At 40.1% G+C, this 25,869-nt stretch overlaps 1 protein-coding gene across 2 annotated transcripts in view; it reads left to right on the top strand.

The window, feature by feature from the left end:
- Nucleotides 1-25,869, top strand: part of PTN (pleiotrophin) — a 74,091-nt gene that overhangs the window by 34,979 nt on the left and 13,243 nt on the right. For both annotated transcript variants that reach the window (XM_054281974.1, XM_054281973.1), the window contains exons 2-4: nt 18,477-18,586; nt 20,021-20,194; nt 21,217-21,378. In XM_054281974.1, the coding sequence (XP_054137949.1) occupies nt 18,478-18,586; nt 20,021-20,194; nt 21,217-21,378 (445 nt within the window). In that variant the 5' untranslated portion in view covers nt 18,477. The remainder of the gene's footprint in view (nt 1-18,476; nt 18,587-20,020; nt 20,195-21,216; nt 21,379-25,869) is intronic.

The following is a 25,869-nucleotide window of genomic DNA, read 5'->3' as shown; positions in this document are numbered from 1 at the left end:
GGGAGGATATATTGGAAGGGAAGGAACACAGTAAAGCCTTACTAATTTGAACCATGGGTGATGCACCTTTTTGCATTTAAATATTTTGTCTTGGAGGATCCAGCTTGCACAAAGAGAACTTGCTGGAGAGGAGCAGATTCCCCCCTTGCTTTGTCTGAGGGATTCATGCTGCTGTTCCTGTCCTGGGCAAGCACCACAAAGAGACATCCAGCCTGGGACCAGCAAAACTCTGTGATTGATGGCTTGTACACCATTATTGTAAAGAACAGAAAACCAAGAAGAAATTGAATTTTAAGGAGTTTAGGACAGTGGATTACATGAGGGAGGTAGTTGTGAGTTTTTCAGTGACAAACCTTACAGTCTGGGAGTGATATCTAATCTCCAGACAAACTGTTTTTCTTGATTGATATGTGCAAAAATGAAGAAGACCGAAAATTCGAAGTCTGGAGCCAGTCCCGTCACAAATTCAGTGTGTGTGTGTGTGTGTGGTTCCCTGAGTGAGGCAGACTGCCTGCTGCTCTCCAGGGGAACTGAGGTTCCTGGATCAGAGCTGTAAATCCCATGCTGTACAGATGAATGTCTCAAGCTACCTCCTCAGTAGGCACCAGAGCCCTGGAGCAGCCAAGCTGTGTCCCAGGAGGAGGAAGAGGAGCTGTCTCAGGTGCTGTCCCCAGGCTGTACCTACCCCAGTGAGAGCTTCAAGGTGCTTTTGGGTTTTGGGTCCTGTCTGTCCCCACCAAATCTAGCCCCAGGAACAGGTGTTAGAAACTGATGAGAAAAGATTTATTTGTGTAGTAAACAACATAGACACAAATGCTATAGATACAAAGGAGGGTGAAGGTGAAAAGACTGCCATGGCATTTCTCTTCAGCGAGAACTAAAGCCTCCAAGTGTTGTTTATAAAACAAGCCTCAATATCCAGCTTTTCTCAAGTCTTTAAGAGTGCAAATATAGCTTGCAGCCAATGAAATTTCATTGTCTCTGCTCTGTGGCCAAGTAAGGGTTTTAATTATATATTTTTTTAAGGACATTGGGACTGGGTCTTTGAATACCGAGTCCCGGCTGAGCATGAATTCAAATGACTGAGGCCTAAGCCCCTGATAATAAGGGTTTATTAAGGAAGCACTAACAGAGCTGAACGGGAGTGGACTGAATGGCTGAACTGAAATAATGAGATGCTTGTGGCAACCAGAAAATGATTGTTTATTGGCATAATCCCAGGATAAACTTCTGCCAAGAGCACAGGGTCTTTCCTTGCCAAGTTCTTCATATGGGGAAATACAGTACTGAATTTCTGCACGTATTAGCAGTGCAGAAGACCGGGAGGAGAAGTGGCAGTCTGCATGAGGAAGGGAAAAAATTGTACATCCCAAATGGTGTAAACACTGTGATCCCTAGAGCTCCACTCAGCAGCAGGCTCTGAAGAGACCACCTGGGTTTCAGCTTTAGGAACATGGTCTGAAAAACATGGGTTTGGCTACGGAGTTTTACCACTTGAATCTCTTAAGTATCCCCACATGCATCATGCAGAGAGCAGAAAAATTTGGAAATTTTTCCTAAAATCCTGCCTCTGTGATTGTTGAAGTGCTTACAAGCAGTTTCTTTCACTCATGACAAAGGGGACTGTTTTGCAACTCTGCTGGGAGATGCATTCTGAGGAAAATTCTGTTGAAGAACACTTGGCAAATATTTTAGTCACTGAGAAGTGCAGTTACACAGTGTAGCTACTCAGGACTGCAGGTTAAGTTTAAAAGTTTTTGGAATATCTGCTGTTCATACAAGTAAGAAGAGAGGCTGCTCTATATCATACTGCCTTGCCCTTTTCTAGCAGTCTTTTGAATATGATATTTAGTGAGGGAGTCCTGATTCACATTACCTCTCTGTTAGGCTGGGAAATATTTTTCTTTTCAGCTCAAAACTGGCATATATGGATGCCATAAATATTGTCCTATGAGGCACTTTATAATGGTAGTTTCCCATATCTCCTGTGCAAGCTAAACATGTGGTATAAAATACTTTAATATTCCCTAGGGCATAATAATCTCACCTTCCAGGAAAATACCTTGGAGGCCATCAGAAATATCTGTGGTATAAAACAAGTTCTCTATATGGGTGATTGAGGTTCCTGCCTGAAAAATCACTGAGATGTAGCTGGGGCTATTTTGAGGAGAAGGAAACAGTAATCAAAACTACAGCTATTAATTACAGAAGACAGATATTCCAAGCTTTAAAATTTTGTTCTTAAATTAAGCATAGCCATAAATGATTTTTCTCTTTCTTTTACTTTCTCCTGGCAAATTAGCACGAAGTTTGTGTGACTAACTGATTGTTCAAAGTGCCAAAGGGTTCTCAAAGAGCTTCATCAAGAGACTGGTTGCTGAAAACCAGTCTAGTTTGGAAAGATGTGGAAAATTATATTGTCTGGGAAAAAAAATCAGTAACTAGATCATCAAGAAATCTGAGCTTTTCTCAGCCTGTATTTTTTTCCCCTCTTTTTTACTTTTAGTTATTACTGCATTTGGATATGTAGCATAGATGCAACTTTAAAAAATTGCATTATTTATATGTTAATTAGAATTCAATTTGAATGAAATCTGCCTTTCAGCAGTATTTCAACATCCTCCAGGCTGTAGCCTCCCTTTGGAGGTTAAAAATGCCAACTTCTTCCTTCCTAAATGCAGCCTTATCTTTCTGGCATCTGCTGGCTGATTCTGTAATACTGTGATGATATACATTAGTATGACTTGTATCACACAAGTCTGTGCAGAATCTGGACATCATTCAGAAAAAAAAGGAAACAAAAATGAACTAAAATATCTCTTTAGCCATTAGGGTTTGGAAAGACAACTCTGTAGAAAGCTTTTCATGTGTTGCGTTTTTATTTATGTGAATCTTAAGTAAACTGAAAAGTAGTTCTGGGTTCATTTTGTTGTTCTCAGCTTGCTATTAACTCTCTCCACCAAAGATAGTGGTCTTAAATGTCACTGTTTAATACTTTTTTTCTTTCTTTTTCGAGTATTTAGTTCTTCTGTTTGGGCTTTCAGGGTAACAATGGGTCTGGTTCTCCCCCTGTTAGCTGGCAAAGTCTCCAGTTGTCTCCCTCAGATTTTGTGTCTCCTACTTGCACATTGAATACTGAGATCTGTGCCAGATGCAAAATGAAGCCAATGGGAACCGTGTGAAATGTGTATTTTCCTGCCCACATGTTAAGAAGAGTTTCACCTTTGTTGTGCTGCAAATTTTACATTAGCAAGAAATTTCAGTTTTCTGATTATTGTTGTATGATCTTCCCATCAAAGAATTTGTTAAATACATAACAGCATAGATAACTCCTCCAGTTTTTTCCCCTTGTGGTGTTGTTTTATGTTCTCCCAATGCTAGAAATTATTCTTAGTATCAGAGATATTGATGGAATAGAATATGTGTCTGGTTTTGGAAGAACGTAACTTCCCTTAGGAGCTCTCCCTTCTAGTGGTTTGGTAAATGCTACCTTCCAGTTTAGAGAGAGGACATTTTGTTTTATATTTAATATTTTCTCTAATATGTTGTTTAATTTAATTTAATTTAATTTTTTTTATTTGTTTAAAAAGGGTTGTGTTAGTAGTCTTGAGAGAACTTTGCAACCTAAAGCAGCCATGAGGTGCAGAAGAACTGATAAAGACATTCTCTTTAAAAATGTGTGTACAAGGGTAAAGGAACAAAGAGGAAGGGAGCTTTTCTGTGATTGAGGAAGATGAGACTTGGAAAGGTAATGGAAAGCACAGAGTGAAATGGTGCCCCTCAGTTTAGAGCAGGGATGTCAGCTGACAAGAATTTTTCATTTGAATGGAATTTCCTAATTTTTCCACAACTTTCTACCAGAGAAGGATGATAACAGAGAAAGCAAATTAGCCATGAAGACATGTTTCCACCCTACTTGGGTAGATGAAAATAGAATTTTAAAGAATTGAATGTATTTTGACCTGTTGCATTGCTGGAATGTAGCTGAGGCACAGTGTCCTTTCAATATTAATACAGAATGCAGCCTTACTCTGTAGCTACCGAAATTTGGTGCAAGTATGCAGCTCTGTATTGACTTCCAAAATAAAAAGGTTTGTATAGAAAGTAACAAAAAAGCTCAACTGTTCAAAAACCAAAAAAGGCTGCACTTAAGTCTCACCTCAGGTAAGTTGCATGCTGTACAACTTCATCCTTTGCCATCTGAAATTTTATAGCTACAGTATCATTTGACATCTTTTAGCGTGGATAGAAAAATGAAACTTATTCCAGTATGATAAGAGATTGGACAGGGACAGTTGTCTTCCTGGGCGTATTTGAAAGTGGGATTTTCTGTCTAGGATGTTTTCCTCATTAAGGAGAAAGACTATTTTCTCTGAAAAAAGTTCTCTCTGTCACACTCATCTTTTGGATAATTACAAGCAAGTCAATTTAAAGACATACATCTGCCAAGTGGTGTTGATTGTACTTTCCTTCTTCCTCTGGCTTGCTTGTTTCTAGGACACGAGAAATCTCCCATGGATGGAGGCACTACCTTGTGGTGCTGACACCATCAGTGAACATCCTGAAGCTGCTTCACTGCAGCTGTGATAAGATTGTTCCTTTCTAGCCTTGATAAGGTCATGGTGAGCTTTGGCCTGTCTCCAATAACTGAAAAGGAAATGGCACTGCATCCCAACTCATTTTTGCTACTGTTAAATTATACGATGAATGCTATTTCATGAATTTGAGGGAGGGTCCATCTTAGTTGCTAAAATTGCACTGGGATACGTGAGATAAGTGAGGCAGTTCCTGAAGTTCTAGCTACGTGGGAAGGGCTGTGAGGTACCTGACAGGAGGTTGTGGTGAGGTCAGGGTCAGTCTCTTTTCCCAAGTAACAGGTGATAGAATGAGCAGAAATGTCCTCAAGTTGCACCAGGGGAGGTTTAGATGGAATAGTACAAAATATTTCTTCTCTGAAGGGGCTGTCAAGCACTGGAAGAGGCTGCCCCAGGAAGAGGTTGAGTCATCATCCCTGCAACGTGAAGATATGGTACTGAGAGTCATGGATTAGTGGTGGTCTTGGCAGTCTAGATTGAGGGTTGAACTTGATGATCTTAAAGGTATTTCCAACCTAAAATATTCAGTGTTTTCATGAATCAATTGCAGAACATAAGGTCTGGGCTTTTGGCTTTATTTGCTGCCTGGTGTCACACTGGAGGGCATTTGTGCCTTGGAGATGCTGTTTGCTGACTGGCAGAGAGGAGATAACATGCCACACAGCTGCTGCCCTCTGCTCACTGCTTCTGGAAGAGAAGGATTTAAATGCACATTCTAGCCCTGTGTCACAACAAGGCTGAGATACAGATTTCATTTCACGTTTATTTCAGTTTATTTAATTTTTTCCTTATTCATTTTTGCATGGCTGTCCCAATGCCCTGATGTTTGTCACTTGAAGCAAAGAGACAATTTCTGTGAAAAAAAAAAAGTATAAATAGAGTCCCTTGGGAAGATTAATAGAGAGCATTGGTGAGAGGCTCTGTGCTTTCAGGTTAGATAGTTTTCTGACTGTACTGCATATTTTGGAATGTCATCTGAAGGGACAAACAGCAAAGAAGGCAGAGTCATATTGAATAAATGAAATAAAATGGGTTATTTTCTTTATGGGTATGGCCTATTTCCCGGAGCCTGATTTGAAGTTTAAAAAAGAAGAAAACAAACAAACTAGTAAAAATTCTCCAACCTGACAGGCATCTCAGGCAAATCAAAACTCAAATATTTGCCAAAATTTGTTTACTTTTGAGGAAAGGTAGTTATCAAAGATAAGGGGGCTCTGCTGAGTCTGGCAGCTTTCCTTTAGCAGCCTGCTGAGCCAGTGGGAGTTTCACAGTGTTCCTGCTGCTCTCCTCTGCTTGAGGGAGTCTGGCTACCCTGCTCAAAACCTGGAACCGTGGAGGCATGAGATGCAGGAAAGTGGAGCAAGCTGCAGCTGATGCTGGCTAATAAAATTATCCCCTCTTCACATAATAATTTTTATTATGGGTTTCTCAGTGTTCTTTTAAGGGAGGCAAGTGCTATTATCCCTGTTCCATAGATGCAGAAGTGAGGATAGTGACAGATGCTGTGATTTGCCTGCTGCCATTGAGCTGAAAATGTCTTCATTGGGGCAGAGGGGGAAAATGAAAATAAAAATACAGTGGAGGCATCTGTTTGGCTTGTACAGTACAGCTGTTCATTATGCAAATCATGTCACAGCTTAAACAGCTCTCAAACCATGATTTATTAACAATGGTGGTGTGACCACTGGGACTGTGGTGACATCAAAGTATATCTGCACATGGTTTGTGTCCTCACAGTATCAGTAATAATCTTTGCCTCTGGACCCAGTTACAAAAATTGCTCCTTGATTGCTCCTTTTCCCCTCCCCTTCCTGACTGTGATACCCACAGGGCATTGTTACAACTGCAATGGACAGGAAAATGGGACTTCATAAGCTTGCTCTGTTCCAACAAATGAATTTATATGAGTAAAGAAAACTTTCTTTTGGATAGACAGGGAGAGTGAGAGACTCTTTTCTACATTCTGTTCAGCAAGTTAATGGGAATATGCCCCTCCTTTTTCTAACATTTTTCACGAGGTACCCAAATTAATATCTGGAAGATGAAAACACGTTAGGTAGTCAAGGAGGTGTCAGCAATATTCTTTAAATCAGAAGGCTCTGTAACAGTATTTATTTGCCCTTTTCTGGCCTTGTAGTGTCATGGTAGTGGAGTAGTTGAGATCTGGTCACTTACCAGAGTTTGAAAAACCATGAAAAAATTCTTTGCATTTTAACAGTCTCAGCCAACCAGAAGATCATTAGGAAGAGCAAAACCACTGGTAGTTTGAGGTGTGAAAAGAGGCAGAGAGAATAACTACTAAGAGCCTGTTTTCATTCTGCTATCATCAAGGAATTACATCTTTTGCACCTTGGGAGAGCAGAGGTGAAAGGGAGTAGAGAGAGAGGATTTAGCAGTCGCTGTCGTACTCCTGACCACAGCATGAGGAGAGAAACATTGATTCAGAGGATGCACAGGAGAGTTCAGTCAGAAACTTGGCCTCTCTGTCACTGAAAACAAAAACCTTTGGAGGGAATGGAGGTCCTGTGGTCTTCCTGGCGAGCAGGTCCAGGAGTGTCTAATCTTTAGTCCTGGAGAAATGAAAGTCTAAGAAACCCACTGTGATTTTGTCGATACTGAGATGGCAGCTGTGATTGTTGTGGGAAGGGCAGGGAGGGGAAAAAATTGCAGTAACAAGTGGCTTAAAATGTCCTTTTAAGTTAAGATTTGGAAATACAGTAGAATGAACTGAAATATGAGTTGGTTTGGGTTTTTGTTTTGTTTCTCCAGCCTCACAGCAGTGGAGCAGTAGGAGTGGAAGGTTAATAGAAGAGGAAGTTGCAGAACTGTATTAGTTATCAATTCAGACTTGCTCAGACCCACAAAGAGCAAAAGGGAGAAAGAAAATGTGTGGGTTGTAGATGAGAACAAAATAAGAGCTCAGGGAATGAGAGGAAAATGATTTCAACAGCAATGTCCATTTCAAAAATCTCATTTCTAAGACAATTTTTGAAGTCCAGGGCTAAGAAAATGATCTCTGTACACTCACTGGGGACCAGCAGAAAAAATAGCAACCATCCCTTTTGCATTAAAGGAATGTAATGCTTTTTTTGACAGCACAGCATGTTTTTTCATCTCTTTATAGACATGGCTGGTTTCTTAACATCAGTTTATGATATTGAATGGGGATTTTTTTTTGTTGTTGCTAGGTTGTTAGTTGGGTATTTTCTCTTTTATTACAGTCTGGAAATATTAGATGTGTTCCGTAGGCTTTCTGAAAAATAAAACCCTTTTTAAAAAATCTCATGTTGGAGGTCTGGAGAAAGAGAAGCATAACATTTTTAATCCTCTTGGAAGTTTTGACCATTTCCACTCCGGGTTTTTAATTCTTTGGCCTTTTAATCAAGGTGCTGCCTGTTGTGTTTGTTTAGCACTATGTTTCCACTTACTACACTTTTCCTTTGAGGAAGAAAGTATTTGCTACCATTATGTCTTGTTCACAACCATACTGCATAAATGCTAAATTTTGGCTCCTGAAGATGCCACCTTTTATAAGTGATTCATCATTCTTTGATCAGCTAAAAGAAGCAGTAGGGTGCTCTGTATAGCTTGCATAAAATTATTTGCACATTTATTATTTATTTAAGTTTTTAATGGAAGGGAATGCAGTTGTATAGTAGTGAGCTTATGAAAACACACAAATTTGTTTTAATTCATAAGAATGCTTTCAAAGATTTACTATCCTGTGGAAACTGATGCTCTCCCATGGAACATTTTGGAAAAATGAAAGAAATGTTCCATCTGCATTTGTTTGTACCATCCATTTTCTTGAGTCTTGCACCAGTCTAAATTATGCTCAGCATTTAAAGGCAGAGCTCATGTACCTAGGGGTGTCTGTTATCAACTTGAACTATTCATTTGTGTCTGGGGAATTAGAAATATAAAATATCCACAGTATGTGTATTTGCCTTAGCCTGATGTGAGAGACAAATATGCAATCAGCAAAGCAAATATCAAAGACTGGGGGAACTGTTATCCACAAATGAACTAATTAGTTTATTTACTTGAACAAAACTAGATGGGATGTGTTAATAGGTCCTTGTTTTTTGGGTTTTTTTTTTGTTTGTTTGCATGTTAGTAATTTTCTTCAGGCATGTAGCTCTAGGTTCCCTGCTTCTTTTTATGGCATTGGCATAGTTCCATGGCCTCATTGCTCATTTTTCTGGTCCTTAATAATGCCCATATTGAAAAGAGAATATAGAATTGGTTACATGTTGAAAAATGTTGTCCCTGAGTTGCACACTGCAATTTTTGAAATGAAGTGTTTGACTTGGGCTTATCAGAAGGGTCGTGCTATGATTTTTTTCCTTTTTAGCTAACTCTTTAATTCTTGCTTGTTCTTATGGCACTCTGTGCTGTAGCTGAGCATAAATGCTAGTTTAAAAAAATACAGAAGGTTTGCCAAATATAAATTCAGCCTTCTAGAGCTTTCTCACATCTCCCTGGCTGATCTGTAGCCACAAACAGATAGTTACACTCAGTTTTATGTTTTTCAAATTTGCCACTGTACTGCAGAATAAATTGCTGCTTACCCAACTCTTTCCAGCTCACCTTGAAGCAATTGCCTCTTCCCTGCCAGCTGCTGCTTGCCAGCTTTTGCCCTCCTGGGTGGGGAGGGACAGCATTGCTGGAGCTACTTCCATGTGTGGTTCCATGTTCCTCTCTCTACCCCCAAGTGGAAGCAAGGTGGAGGAAGGAAAGAAGAAAAGCTGAAAAAAGCTGTTAGTTGAATTTCTCTAATTAATTATCTTATAATTTTCCCTGACAGGATGACCAGTCAACTGCACTGGGTTGTGTGTTTTGAAATGGGGCCCTGAAGGCTGTTGTTGGGGTGCTGGCTCTGCTCCAGGGCTGAAGTGCAAGCAGCTTAATTTCAGATTCCTACATGGCTTTGAATTGTCTTGTTAGCGCACAGGTTCAGAGTACTGGCATCCAGTTTGGAGTTGGCAATGGAGCTGCCAAATTTTCATTGCTATGAGCCAAGGGGAAACCAAGCCTTCTCAGAAAAGTCACAGAAGTATGAGAAATGAGCGCACAGGTTTTGCTTTGGGCAGAAATGCAGTGGCTGGAGGTCTCTGAATTAATATGTTTGATACACTAACAAACATTAACAAACCAACCCACTCACCCCTACCTACCCAAGTGTAAAATATAATTTCATTAATTACTTCGTCAAAAGAAGAAAACTCAGTGTTTCATCATTTTCATAGTAGATATTCTTTAACAAAATCATTCTGAAAGATCACTATTGCTACAAATGAGATTAAGATATGTTTTTTCAGCCAGAGAGAGACCATTTGACTGAACAGTCAGTTATTATAATTAAAGAGTTTTTCTTTCTTTAAATCTTGGCTCAGTCTTGGACTTGGATCACTAAGGCTATAGTAATAGTTTTAAATGAACACAGCATTTCTTTGGTCCATGAAGGTGTGATAAAAAATTATGGAGACTCAAGATTTTGAGCTCTGAGAAGAGTTTGGTGAGCTTTACCCTAAAAAAAAGTATACAGAGAAATATATGTGATGTCTATGTCTGCTTTTCATTCTCAGGAAAGGAAAAGTAAGGGAAATAAAGATTTTGCATTGGATAAAGGAATGACACTACAATGCCAGGGTAGACAAGGCAAAGAACTAAATTCTGTTATAAACCACAGTAGAAAGCAGTTAAGGAGAAGTTGGAACCTCAAACACATTTGGGTGAGAACAGAGAGAAATATCAGGTGTGGGTGGCCTGGGAAATTAGTTGGAGAAGCTGCAAAGAGGTGTAATAGTTGCAAATGAAAATTATTGGGTTAGCCCCCACACACTCTTGTAGTGGTAGTCATGACTGGTTAACAGAACTTGAAGGTCCAGAAAAGGTTCCAAAAATAGAGAAACCACAGCAGAGGAAATATAGCTGGAAATTAATGATATGCATGAAATAAATTAATAAAAACAAGCTATTGGTAAGCTTGTGTTATTCAGCCTGGAGAAGAAACTGAGGTGAGACCTCACTGTGGTCCTCAGTGAGGGGCAGTGGAGGGGTGAGTACAGAGACAAGATACTGCATTTATCTTCCCTCTCACGATCAGGGACAGGACTTGACAAAACAGCCTGAAGTTGGTTGGAAGAGGTTTAGTTTGGATAATCAGGATGAAGTTTTCCCTCAGAGGGCGGCTGGGCACTGAACAGGCTCCCCAGGGAAGCTTCCAAGCCTGACAGAGCTCAAGAAGTGTTTGGACGATATTCTTGGGCAGAAGGTGTCGTTCTTGGGGGGTCCTGTGCAGGGCCAGGAGGATTTGATGGTCCTGATGGGTCTTTCCCAACTCAGCACACTCTGTGATTCTGTCATACATAAGGCAGAATGTGAATCTTACCTTGGTGGAGTATGGAAAAGCATCTTCTAGCTTCGTGTCTCCCAAAGTGGATGACTTTAGTTAGAAGCCCTTGTGTGATTATGCACAGGTAAACTAGAAGGAGATCTTTCGTAACAGAAAGATTTATCTTTCACAACTTAAATTAGAAGGTAAAAAGTGCTAATACTAATAGGCGCTAAAATGTGTTGATGTGATTTCTTTACCACCTAATATAGAACTCTGAAAAGTTGAGCTGTTTTAGAATTTGATTCAGTATGATCTTATATCTCATCTTAAAGTGTATCCCTAAAAATAACCATTTTTATCGAGTGTTAGCAAGTTGATTTGCTCTAAGTTGCATAGGAGCATGAATATAGATCTGATTGAAGTTTAAAATTTTAAAAGTTGGCTTTTGTGAAATTAAGTAAACTGGTGATGTGTGTTGGACTGATGCAAATTTTTTAATAAAGGACTGATTAAAATTTATTTGTATCAAGCTAGAAATAAAATTGAAATTTGTTTCAAGAAAATAAATTTCAATTTTCTTCTTGCTCTGCTTATTCAATTTCAATTTTATTTCTGCTCTACAGCTTTTTATTTAAAAAAAAAGCTGTAGAGCAGAATTCACTATCTAACTGGGGATCAGTCCACTGAAATGCTATTGTGAGCTTGCAGAAATTTAAAAAAAATGGCAGTGATCACCCTATAAAGTAGTGTCTTGGAAGTCCAGACACAGAAGATTGCCGAGATTAACCAAAAACTAAGCTATCTTAAATCTTGCAAGGGCAACAAAGAGCAAATCTAGATTTTTAATTTTATTTCCTTACTAGTACAAATAAAGACAACCAAGGAAATGTGTATGAGTGTGAAGGAAGAGGGAACATGTTACAGCTGGAAGATTATGGCTCGTAAACGTCTGGCTCCAGAAGCATGCTAGCTTTTGCCTCAGTTCTCCACGTGGGAGAGCAGGTGGGACAGAGGGGCATGCAACGGGTGGTGAATGAGATAAAGACCTGGAGAAACACAAGATTCTTCAAGTGAGATTCTTCAAGTGTTTCTGTGGTAAAACTCCCAAGAGCCGACTGCTCTTAATTTTTCTTTTACAGAGAAAACTTTGTGTTTCCATCTCTGACCATGGCATGTTACATTTCAGATTCATTAAGGCCATTAAACCATGGATCAAATTTTATTTCCTGCTGTTGTACAACTGCAGTTTAGCAAATAAAATATTTACATTTAAGAAGAGGGAAAGAAGCAGATCCAGGTAGCTGCAGCCATCTGCCCTCAATGGACTACAAAGTAGAGCACATTTTGAATAGGAGAATAATTTACGAACTGGAATTAAATATTAAGTTTCATTAAACCCAGCATGTGTTTACTGAAAGGAGATTGATGTCCCAAACTAGCTCATTTAAAAACTGATTTTGTAGATGTGACTAATCTGGCGCTAATCAAACTGTAATTTATTAAAGTATTTGTTGTGGGACTTGATGGGAAATTATTCATTCAAGCAGGAAAAAAGAAGGATTAATGCAAAAGTTAGTTCTGAAGTGGACAGGGAGTTTAAAGAGGACTCAAATTGAGCAGTGTTTTGAAGAAAAATAATGGGTTGCAGGAACTTCTTAAGTTTGCACCTGGGATGCATTTTTATTCGTGGTCATGGGCTGAAAATAATAGTGTGTGAAGCTGGGAATCATAGCTCAAAATATTGTTTACTGCAAAAGAGGAACCATACCTTTTTATATAGTTATATTAAGCCAAAGATTTATTGTAAGTATAATTTAAACCTTAGTGGTTTAATCCAAGGATTGTTATTAGTGCAGATGTAATTATTGCAGAAAAAGATTATATCTATGCAGGTGTTATAATAATGTTAACAACAATGCCACCACCAGTTAAATTGTTATAAATACACTTAGATTCAACTGCTTTTCCTCATGCTACGCTGACCCTTCCCCAGCTCTTCTTAACCCTCAGGTTGGTGATTTCATGGTGTGAGTGGTAGAGATGGTTACGGTGACCTGTTATCCTCTGGAATCCTTGTTCAGGATGATATTCATGTTTTCCTTGCTCTAGGATGAACCTGGGGTTGTTTTTCTTAATGTTTTCTAGTATGCTTTGATACCTTTCTCTCTCGTTATTGGTCTGCAGTCTTGCTATATCCAAACTTCCTAGAGATTACACTTTTTTAGGTATATTGGAAACTATTTGTGCTTTCTCTTTCTTAGCCCTATATCTTTTGTATATTTTTTCGGAAAAAAAAAATTGCACCAAAAGAATAATAAAGTACTGGAATGCTCTTCCCAGGGAAGTGGTAGAATCACCATCTCTGGATGTGTTTAAAAAGAGATTGGACATTGCACTTGGTGCTATAGTCTAGTTGAGGTGTTAGGGCATAGGTTGCACTCGATGATCTTAGAGGTCTCTTCCAACCTCATTATTCTGTGATTCTGTGTGATATCCAGTTTTGCCCAGATCCATGTCTGAATTTCTTTATCTGACCTTGGGGCAGTTGTTTATAGCAAGTGTTTGTGTCTCTGTTGATAACCTGGTATCTCATATCTTCCATGTCTGTATTCCTCTGCACTGTATCCTGTGTCTCCACTTCTCATAACATACCAGCCCTGCATTTCTTTATAAGATTTTATCATAATAGAGTCATAAAACCTGTGTGGTTCCATACAGTGACAAAGAAAAGTAAATCAAATCAGTCACAGCTGGTTGGTCAATTAGAAGAAATGCTGTTGCAGCTAAAGCAAATGTGACAAAGCTGTGGAAAGGCCAAGGAATGCTCAGAAAGGGCAAATCCCATCAAGCCTTGGTCCAGAGCCCTGGCAAACTTACTCCAAAGCCCATGGACCATCATTAGCAATGGCAATACCTTCAGTCTTGCTCTAGATGCAGCTTAACAGTATCATCAACACAGCTGGTGTTTGGCACATTATACTGGAAAAGCTGGAGGATATGGACAGGTTGTTATAATAATGTGAGAAGACGTGATTGTTCAGAGTGGTAGATTCCACTCATATGGACTAATAATGAAATATTTGCTTCTATAATCTGGGACCTTGCCAGTTGCTTTGGAAAGAACAGATGAAGGGAAGGGTTTGTGCATAAAAGTTATTAACAGCAAAAAAAGCCACCTGTAAAAGGCATATGTGATCCTGGGATGTGTTGCTTTTGCCAGCTTCAGTCAGGCTAGGAAAAATAAACTCTTGCTCACCAACAGAGCTTCATCCTAAGTTGTCTGCTTTGTTCTGAATGCTTGTGTTCAGCAAAGACTTGTTCAGATTCAGGAGTATCTGGGTGTGAGTTAATTGTCTAAGTGCAGATTGAGTCACTCTGGTAAGCTTGACTTCCTCTAGCAGAGATCCAGAGGTCTAAGAAAAACAACATGGAAATATCTGTGCTGCTTTGGGCTTCCCACTTCAGTGGGATTGTAAAATCAGGTTGGGGGTAGTGTGGGATTTAGAGTGGGAGGCTCAAGCTCTGCTCAAAACGTCCCTTAAACTGCAGCCATGGAGTGGTTTCTGTCTGATTCTCTTTCTGAGGCTCAACATGTAATTGAAACTATGGATGGATGGATGGTTGATTAAGCCATTAATTCTCTGATTGCCTGCCATTTTAAAATTTTCCTTTCACTTTTTACTCCCAAGCAGAGATTGGCTGTGAAATCAACTGTAAGCCTGAAGTAATTGCTATGCCTTATTCTTGCTGCAAGAAGCTGCTTGCTGTGGTGTATCTCAACTGGTCTTCAATTCTCCCTTCATTTTACACTTCATGCTTTTTTAACACTCTCTGGTTTAGTGTTTAACTGTCTTTAACCACTTTTCTCTCTTTCCTGTTTTGGTGCTCTTTGTGTGATTGCTCACTTTCTTTTCTTCATGTTGTTCCAACTTCCTATTTAAACTGTTCTAAGCTCTCTTTCTCTCTCTTTACCTTTTCTCTCTTCTGAAGTTTCCTGTAGCAGCCCACATCTCAAAAATCTCTTTTCTTTCTTTCACTTTTATCTTTGTCTTTCTGTGGCTGTAAATACCCCTGCCATTTGTTTAAATGCTGCCACCTTGCTCTGCTTAGAGGCTGTCATACAGGATATTAGAGATGCTTTCCTCTCATGGCACATGATTTACTAGTTACCCTTGGTGCAGCCAGAGGGCTCATTAGAAAAATCAAAATATCCAGGAGGAGTCCATTTTGTCTATGCTGTAACCATTTTTATGTCATTTAACCAGTTATAGCAGTTCTTTAAATCAGTGGTTGAACCAAAAATGTTATCAAAAAAATCTAATAAAAAGGAAGAACTGTCACCTTTGAATTTTGAAAAAGTAAACCAAAAAATACAAAGTTATTGTCAGTAGAATATATGGTTTGAAGAAACAAGTCTGGTCTGGTGAGTTTTTATCTTAATCTGTCTTTTAACTGCCAAGTAAAATATTTGCAAGAAAAACTGAACATTGGACTCACATACTTGCTGATAGATGGCATTTTCTAGCCTTTTGGAAAAAAACAAACTACTATTTTGTGAGTACTACATATGGGCTGCTTGTAATTTTGTGAGAGCACCCACCTTTGCTGTTTACCATTGCAAAACAGTTAAATGGTTTTCTGTGGTCGTACTGGTTACATCATATTCAAGGTGTTGGTGTGGTGTGAGGCAGAGTCTCCATTTGTACAACATGGCTTTTCACTTGTGGGTAGAGGAAAGGCACTCAAGAAGCAGCCTGGGTCTCTGCAGAGAGACAAAATATCTATATCTCTGCAGGTTTAGTGTTTGCATTAGACATTTGGCAAGTGTTTTGGCTGTAGGGGAGTCTTGAGTCTTAGGAAAACATGCTATATTAAGGCTCTGTGGGGTTTTGTTTATAGGGCTTCTGGAATGTTTCAGACTCCAGAACCTAACTATATTCCCCATCTGCTTTGCTGAAAAGAATGTCAGCCTGATTTAAATTTGAGTCCCTTTCAACTTAATATGAGGCAGCTTCCCTAGTAACAATCATCCATGACTCCCAGTGACTGGGGAGCCTCTGGGGTGTGTGTGACCCCATCCCAGATCCCTGGGGTGGGCAGCAAGGATGTAGGGGGTAGCCCCAAAACTGTGACCACCTCTTGTATTTGGTGGAATCCTGCAGAGTGAAACCACTAGTGCTGCCTTTGCTTCAGCTTCTGACACCCAGCAGTGACTTTTGATATGAGAGTGTTTGTGTCTCCTGCTATACGTGCTTCCATGAAATTAACTCTCTCCCTAAAAAGGACTCTGGGAAGCTGATTGGAAGAGATGAAGTGAGAAGACAAATTATAGTGAAAATGGGGCGTTAGGGGATGTGCAGTGTTACTGGTGGGGAAGCTCCCCCAAAGGAAAGGAACTGAGTGTGGAGTTTGATTTTTAAATAATATGGCAACTGTGTTTGAATCATAGAACGGTTTGGACTGAAAGGGACCTTGAGGATCATTTAATTCCAGCCCCCTGCCATGGGCGGGGACATTTTTTTACTACACCACTTGCTCAGCAGTCCATCCAACTTAGCCTTGAACACTTCCAGGGATGAGGCCTCCACAACTTCCTTGGATAACCTGTTCCAATGCCTCACCACAGTCACCGTAAAGATTTTTTTTCTAATATTTAATCTAACCCTACTCTCAATTTGAATTCATTCCTCTTTGTTCTGTCCCTACATGCCCCTCTCTTCATCTTTGTCAGGAGCTCCCTTCAGGTCCTGGAAGGCTGCAATTAGGTCACTCCATCCTTCTCTTTTTCAGGCTGCACAAACACAATTCTCTCAGCTTTTCCTTATTAAAGAGGTGCTCATTTGATTATGAAAAAAGCAATTTGAAGTAAGCTGAGCTAAAAGGCAGGTTGCATATTTAGTTTTTAATTGCTTTTTAATGTATTTATTTATCTATTTCATTTATTTTATTATTTTTCTGTGAAACATGAGAGGCTCTGAGTAGAAACATGCAGCAGAAGAAAAGGGAAAACAAAGCCAAGCTCTCTGGCAACTCACGTGCTCCACTCTGGGCTCTGAGTTTGCTGGAAACAATGGTGGTGCTTTCTTCTTCTTCATGGGAAATGATACTTTCTTTTGAAGTAAATGAAACTGGCCCTAATGACAGCTCTTTCAGACATTTGAATGCCAGGCCTCTTGCAGTCTTCAAATGAACTTTATTTCAACACAGCTATTAAGTTGTCTCATCTGACTTCTAGAATGATATTAAAGCCAGATACTTTAAAGTCTCCATGTTTGGGATTCCTCTCCTGTTTTCCTTGTCAGTTATAATTATGTTGCATTTGACCAAGAGGTTGCCAGCGGAGAATACTGAGGGGTGCCAAATTAAATTTCAAATACATTTTGTTCTTTGTTCATGTTGAGAAATATTTCTCCTCCACGGCTGCTGTGCTCAGCAGAATGAGATCAGGCTGCCATTAAACTCTCTGTAAATATCAGTCTAGCTGAGTTTTAAAAACTGTCTTAGTGGCACTGTTACCCCTCCTCTGAAGGCTGGTGTAACATGAGCACCATGGGTCCTGGTTTGAAGAAAAACATAGCAAAAAAATTGGAGAAACCTTCCTTTCATCCAAGCAATGTCTAGTCCACCATCTGGGTTACCTGGCTGCCTGCTGGAGACATGTGTCTAGGAAAGGGGGGGGAGGTTGCTTATTTTTAAAATATGTATTGAAGACCCTGTGTTCTGTTAAACAGTGCCAAAATGAGACAATGAAAATTATAGAAGCGGGAAAGGGAAAGCTCAGAATGACTTTTGGTGACTGATGCTTCAATCCCAAGCAAATGTATTTAATGCCTTTTGTATTTGAATATTTGCTTCCCAAATCCAGATTTCATGTTTATTAGCATGCTGTGGATAGCCTCTAGCAGCATGTGCAAGTCCTGTCTCTGTGCCTACTTTGCATTTCAAACAATTAGCCTAATTTATATTACGAAGAGACACTAATTGGAGGAGAAGGAAGAAATATGTAGCAACATGCCAATGACAATTAAGATAATACATCACATATCACCTATATAAGTTTTTGTGAAAGAAGCTCTTTTCAGATGTCACCTAAGCCTAAGAAGAACTTCTACCCTTGCGAGGTGGACAGTAGAGTGTTCCCTACTTCATATGAATTGGTAAACTGAAAAATGAAGTGTATGTTTTACTTATTTTTACGCAGCTAGAGGTCAGAAAAGAAGAGAGGAGTTCCAGACCTGTCAGGATCCTTGTTTCTCTAACAGGTTTCTGGAAGAAAAGCAATATTTACAGAACTTCCCGTGGCAAAACTCCTCCAATTACATCAGTGCTGTAGATCAGGGATTTGGTTACACAGGCTGGAAAATAGTTAAAAATCTCTGTATTCTCTCTGCAGTGGAGCTAACTGCCCATTCTGACAATAGCTAATTATCTGCTTGTATCCTGTGGTCCTGAAGCAGAGCTTCCCAAAACTGCTTTAGTTGGAGTCCCACTTTTTACAGTCTCACTGACCATTTTTTTTCCTCTCTGTCATTGATCTGCAGAATGAAGCAGCAACAGCAGCAACGTCGAATGTTCACTGCTGCCCTCCTGGCACTCGTTTTCCTTCTGGCAGCCGTGAGTACCACTGAGGCTGGCAAGAAAGAGAAACCAGGTAAGGTCCAGTCTGATTCAGAGTTAATCCCCAAGATAGGTTGCATGTGTGTGAGAATGTCAAATGCTTCTGGTTTTGTTATGAAATAAGGTCATTTGTTAGCCTTTTGACATCAAGGTAGGATTTTTGGCTGTGACATGCTGTTCTGTGTTAAATAGGGAGGCAGAAAGGGGTTTCCATGTCAAGTGGCAGCTTGACAGCCCCAGAGACTGGAGTCCGTGGTTTATCACACAGTGGATAGTGCAAAGCAGCTTAAAATGTGCTCTGTGAATGGTTGCATGCTTGACTTAGGGGGAACCAAACAGGAGTGATGAAAGAGCAGTTATGTCACTTGCTCAGTGTTATATATGACAGTGCTACACTAATGCTGTGTGATGTGGAAATCCTCTGACAAAGAATTGTACTAACTCACTGTTGCACAGACAGCCAGACATCCAGCAGTAGTTGCCTTCTGTCAGTGATGAACTCAGACCTCATTATAAGAGAAGCTGACCCAGGGTGGAAAATTCACATCTGTCAAACTCAGTTTGACATTTTTTAAAGAATGTATTTTTTGGTATTTTTCTTAAGGCCTTATTATTTTCAGGCAACTTATATACCAGATATTATGAACTGTGAGTCCATCAGAATTAGTGTTCCCAGTAAAAAAAATGAACTTTTTAACCATTTTGGCTTTGTGTAAATATGAGAAAATGGTAGCATAAACATGCCAGACCTAGAAGAAAAAAAAAATTATATATGTACAGTTACTTGTGATGATTTAGGGACCTAAGGAACTATTTTTGTGAATCCTTGGGTTTGATAACATTGCTGTCTTTTCTCATGAGACTTGTGCTTAAGGATCTAAATAAAATCCTTACTTTTTTCCTTGAGCAACAAACCCACCTGAATTAACAGCACTTCGAGTACACTTCTCCACAGAGCTCCTTTGCCTTTGAAGTATACTGTGATAAAATGTGACATGGTATAGCAAATCAAAAGTTTGCATCCCACAGCTGTTTCCTGAAGGTGCTCAAATCCTCTGATTTCAGCACATACATTTCTCATTGTTTAGTGTATAGTGCTTCAGCTGGAACTGAGGATGTTTGCATGCCACCAGCTACACGAGACAGAGCTTTCTGAGTGAGGTCCATTCTGCATGTTTTGGTCAGTGATCCCTGTGGGTTTTTAGATTTCTGAAGATGAGAATCCACTTGAGAATATCTGAATGGACTAGCAAACATGGCAGTGGGACTGAGTTTGAATGATCATCCTGACCTGTCTCTGCAGAATCATGAAGAGGATGTCAGACCTTTTGGTTTTAAGGCCATTGTGTTACGGATGTCCTCCTTAGTCACCGCTCCAGGTGCTGCAACTTTGGTTAAGTTTAGGCAACTTCTCTGTATGCTTTGGGTACTGAGAACTTCTCTTTCTTGGTTTCTTGTCTCCATGCAGAGAAAAAGGCGAAGAAGTCTGACTGTGGGGAATGGCAGTGGAGTGTGTGCGTGCCCACCAGCGGTGACTGCGGCCTGGGGACACGCGAGGGCACCCGCACTGGGGCTGAGTGCAAACAAACCACCAAGACTCAGAAGTGTAAGATTCCCTGCAACTGGAAGAAGCAATTTGGAGGTCAGTATCCTTCTCTTAGGTATTTACTTTGGTTTTTATTTTGAGTATGGAGCAGGAAGCCTGTTTTTTCTGCTTGGGGAAGGCGTTAGTCCTGCATTTCTGGTTCATCAGAGCTAGAACGTGCAGGCCATCAGAAGGCAGCTTCCTCAGATTCCCTCTGCAGAGAGTCCCTATAACTTACTCATTACAAACTCTGCCTTCCTGCGTGCTGGAATCTGCTCTCTGTGCTGTTCAGCCCTGTTTAGGGCAGCAGTGCAAGTTCACAGCTGTGAACCTCTGCGATGGCTGTCACAGACTTTACAATGTGTGATGTGGAGCCTGGGGTCTGGCCACCCAAGTGTTCAGTAAAAGGAGAGAGTGAAGACCAGTGTATTTTTATCATTCCAGACCAGTGTATTTAATTTTTACCATTCAGTTCAGAAGGTTTTTATGTACCAGTTTGGGAAGGTATGTCAGATCTGTCCTGGACAAGATGTCTATCCAAAACTCAAATTTGATTTCTCTTGCAAACTTGGCTTTTCTTTCTAGTAAACAGCTTGCACGATTTTGAAATTATTGTGACCTTACCAACACAATCAGTGCTGCAGTTTTAGACTTGAGAAGTTTATGGGTGAACATACATTCTAGAAACTGTTCAAGCTTTATTTGGTAACCTCTGGTGTCGCACAAATGGAGAGACAACCATATGAAATGTAAACGACATTTCAAACTGCTGTTTCTTTCTTTTTTGTTGTTGTTGTTGCTATTCATATTCATAGCTGAATGTTTTTTTCTTTATATGCCAAAAAATGCAATATCCATGCAAAAGCAAGAGGATTAAATTTTAAAGCATTTGGGAGGAGGGGAGACTGCAATTACCACCACAAATAATCTTTAAAGTTTTCTTGGGATTCTTTTCTTCAGTTGCACATCTTTTTGTCTATAAGCACCAGCTGCCTGTGGTGGCCTATTAGACTCACGACATTTTTGTTTTCACACTCAGTCATTGTGTTTTAAGTTTTGCCTTTTTTCCCTTGCTGCAGCGGAGTGCAAGTACCAGTTCCAGGCCTGGGGAGAATGTGACTTGAACACGGCCCTGAAGACTCGGACCGGGAACCTAAAGAGAGCCCTCCATAACGCTGACTGCCAGAAGACTGTCACAATCTCAAAGCCCTGTGGGAAGCTTACCAAACCCAAACCTCAAGGTAAATTCCATTTGCTGAAAGCTGCATGAGAGCTGACTTAAATCACTGGGTTTGTGGTGTCCTGCTTGCTTCGGTGGGAGCTCAGTTGTACAGGATATTGCACTCTCGTGGCCTTTCCTCAGCTCTGCACTGCTCCTGTCTGTCAGGGCTCAGGCAGGGAATATTCCTGAGCTGCACGGTCAAGGCTGTCTCACATTTGAGAAGTAAGCTGAAGATTAGAGCTCCCATTTTAACTTTAGCCCACCTGAACTGTTACCAGTTTGCTTGCACTAGACTTCCAGAGTAAAGATTCTTTTTGTAATTCACTCATTGGTGGGAACAGAATAAAAATTATACCATGAAAAATATCCCTTGATAAAGACATTCTTTTATATAGGTTTTGTTTGGTATTGAATAACGATTAGTTGAAAAAAGGACTGCTTTCCTTCTGGACAAGGAACATTGAAAGGATATTCTTTTCAGTGCACAATGAAATATGAAAATATTGTGCACCCTTGGGGCTGTTTATTCTTTATTCAAACATAGCAGGAAGAACAGTACAAAATGTATATGTCTTATTTAAATGTGACTGACAGTGTAATTCCTGGTACACAGAAAGACATATGCCCTGCATTTGTGTTTCCAGGTGGCCTTTAGAAAAACTTATTTTCTTTCTAATCATTAAAGCCTTTTAATGTACTCTTTTGTTGGAAGAGCAGGTGTTATGTGTATAGGATGATTTATAGTGGGAACTAAAACTGTGAGATCTTGTTTGAGATACAAAAGCAATATGTTTTAAGTAGATTATAAAAGCTATGCTACCCTGACATTTGTTTACTTAAAACCAGCAGGGTTTGACACATTCCAGGCTCTGAATACTTGGATGGCAATACAAATAAATGTGATTAAGTGTGACAGGTGCACCTGGGACAAGCAATTTTCAAATTGTGGGCTGTGGTGCGCCATGGATCAGAGTACCTGCAGGTGGCCTGCTCTGCTTGAGCAACCAGAGAAGCTGCAGGCATTTGTGTTTGTTTGTGTGTGTGTATGCATGCATCCATCCATCCATCCATGTGACTGGTTTTCCTTGCACACCATCCATGAGTCCAGACAAGTCCAGAACCTGTGCAGACAGTGACAGGCTGTGGAGCAACTAAGTTACAACTAGATTTTCAGAAACCACCTGAGTTGGTTGAGCTGGTGACAACAAACATAATTTAGGGGTTGAAGTGATTGGATGGGAATGCAGGAAGGGCCTTGAGATGTGTGATTTTATTGTTTAGCAGTTTGAGGGGCAGGATTTTTTTCATGTTTTTGCTATTTTCTTTATTTTACTAAGTTTCCATGCCTAAGAAGCCTTTGGGAGTTTACTGAATGAGGCTTCCTATCGTGCTGCCAGAAGGCATCTTCTGCCCCTGGAGCCTCTGCCACTGAGTCATATATCTATATCCTGTCAGTGGCTGTCAGAGCGAGGGGAGAGGGCCACAAAGCAGAGCATTGATGCAGCATTGTTTTGTGAGAGCTGCGCTCTTGGGTAGTACAGGCTCATTTTCAAGTTGGAGCTTTAAAGACAGAGCTTGAGAAATTGCTGGATTGGAGTCAACTTTAACTGATTCTGGAGTTTAGGAGTGAGTTATAGCTGAGACTGAAAATTGGATTGGGACTGACTGCAGCAACCAGTTATGGGGTTTGACTTAATTACGAAACCTGGCTTTATTTGATTTGAAGGAATGCAAAAAGAGAAATAGGTACAAATGTGGGTTTTTAATCATAATAACTGTGGGCAGTTCTGCTCTCCTTATCTGCATTAGAAGTCTTCCTGCATGCCACCTGCTCGCTCATCTGCTGTTGGCATTAGTAGGAGCAGCAGGCATGGGAGTCACACACACACAGCCTGCCTGGGCTCAGAGCTAAGTCCATATTGCAGATCTGTGGGTATAACTACACGGGAGCTACACTGGGCAGTGTGCTGGCACCAGGAGGAGGAACTAGAGGAAGAAATTAGGTCAAGCAGATTAGTTCTGTGTGAGGAGTTTTGCCCCACTGAACTTTATTTCTGAGTTAAAAATCAGAGTGCTGGAATGAGAGTATTTGTTTCCTTCCTGAGGTGAAGGAAATGACAGGTTGGAGGTAAGTCCAAACCCACAACTAAGAAAAAGGAAAATACTTAAACTGCATTGAATCTGTAACTAGAATCCTAATGAATTTCCTCATTTGTAAATGGGAAGAACTGAATTATGGCCTGAGCACTTCAAATGGTCTACAGTTACATGTTAGGCTCCTTTTTCACCCCTAACTTTGCATCACTGCCTCAAGACTATAACAAAAAAGTCCATGATGCTTTATGTGGAAGCAGCAGGTCATTTTCTGAAGTGTGAAAGGTTTGTACTGATATCCAGCTAGATCTGTGGGTGCTGATCAAGGGCTGGGATTCCTACTGGGATTGCCTGGCCGAGCAGGGCAAGGGATGCTGGCATTTGGGTGCTGTGGCAGCAGAGCCGTTAGCCAGGGGCTCCGCAGTTCAGGAATCTGTTTTACTGTGAATAGTGGCCTTTCTGACTGGTCTTTGCTTCAAGACGTTCACCAATGAATGCCTCTCTGACAGCAACAGGCTGAGAGCACCAAAAGCAGACAGAAAATATTGCACTGAAAAATACTGGTATATTCAGAAAAAAAGTGTTGTTTTCCCGATTTTCCTGACTAACCCCATTCCAGTGAGGTGAAACTTTTATTCTATTAGGTTGTATTTGTAACCTCTCCATTATATCCATTTTCTTTTTTATTTCATACTGTAAATGAGGTCAGTAAACGCCCCTGTTTAGCTTCTCCAATATACTTTTATATATCTTCTTTTAATTTTTTGTCGCTTGCCATCTTTTAAAGCTTATGACTTAAGTAATTCTTGGTGTAAGAATTTATCCACAATAAGAATACTCGTTATTGGACTTACCTAAATTCCTTCTGTTATTACAAAAGAGTTTTTGGTATGGGGAGACTGGAATGTAAACAGTATTCTAAGCATGTCCTCTACAGAGGACACCCACTTTATTGTTCATATTGTTCACCCACTTATTGTTCATTGTTCTTATTGTTCATCACACCCACTAAATTAGCTAAGTAGAATTTTAATTTTGATCATTGCTTGCATGGGGGAGTATCTAAGACCTTCAAAATTCTCCCTAATTAAAAAAAAATAATTAATGTGGTAATTTAAGAACTCCAGGAATTGTGTGGCTAAGAGAGATTATCTTGTCTAGGCCTGACCAATGAAGCATTGTGCATCAAATTTCACCTGACACATTTCCTTCCTTCATGGGATGTGGTGTCTGAAGTTCGTCCTCACCTTCTCTGCTCTTTGAGGAAAATTCCACTTGATGGATCTTAAATGTAGATGCTGCTCTGCTGTTGCTTATCCACTTTTCCAGCCCATCAACATATGGCAGCTGTGCTCATAGGATGAGTCTCCCTCCTCTTACTTAATGATTTCAAAAACTACTGCTGTTCATAGGAGTTGGATCTATTCTTAACAGAAAGGAAAATCATACCTGCAAAAAAATCTCAGGGTTTATAATTTTACACATTTGTTGATAAAATATAGTTTGGTTTTCCAAGGACTTTTATGATCTCTGACAAAACTTGTGCTAAGTTAAAGCAGGAGATGCTCATAAGCTTTGGGAATCAATTCTTTCTTCATAAACTAGTAAGTTAAGTGTTTTTATGGATTTCTTTTATCTTTAGTAAGCATCCATAGAAAATCTTAAAACCTTTTTAAGCACTCTCCATTATTTTGAAAACGAAAAAAATAAATATTTTCTTCTTAGCAATTGCTCTATGTCAGTACTTTCTACTTCTTAGCAGCTGTTTTCTGGATTACAACTTTTTTTAAGGATGAGAGCAGATGATGAACCAGGAATTTTAACCTTACTTTGCTTCCTGACAAGCTCTTTTCTCCATAGCTTTGCTCACATGTTCTCAGAGTGGAAGACAGTAGCTTGGTTAAAGTGTAGGTAACACAGGATGAAAAACAACTTTCCTTCTTGAATACTGTGCATTTAGGCAGACAGATTGTCAGCAATGTGATAGTGATGTCCCAGGCACCATGGTTTGTGGTGTATTTAGTCCCCAAATGAGGTCATGAGAAAGCTTGTCACGAAGTCTAGAGAGGATGAAAGGATGATTTTCATCAAAAAATCCCAGTGGAGGCAGGCACCTCTTCTCTAGCACACACAGTTGCATATTCTAATCAGTGTCTGCAAGGCTGGTGATGTTGAAGGTCTCCCTAAACTGTCCTGACAGATGTGACAGACTCAGGCACTTGTGTCGAGTGGCTGCTCTAATGGCCAGCTTGTGCTGAGGAGCACAAAGTGCTTCCGACATCCTCCATCTGGCCAGCTCCACGCCCACCCAGGCTTGATTGATGCTTGTTCAGGTTCCAGCCAGCCAGAAAGCAGAAGAATGGAGGATTGTCAGGATTCAGGAAACGTTTGGCTTGAACTGCTAAGAGAGGAGGAA

Source organism: Melozone crissalis, unplaced genomic scaffold (assembly GCF_028551555.1).
Source record: "Melozone crissalis strain CALT ecotype California unplaced genomic scaffold, PUWL_Pcris_2 ptg000033l_1, whole genome shotgun sequence".
NCBI lineage: Eukaryota > Metazoa > Chordata > Aves > Passeriformes > Passerellidae > Melozone > Melozone crissalis.
The sequence above is the reverse complement of the archived record's forward strand: the minus strand, read 5'-3'. Positions and strand labels throughout refer to the sequence as shown.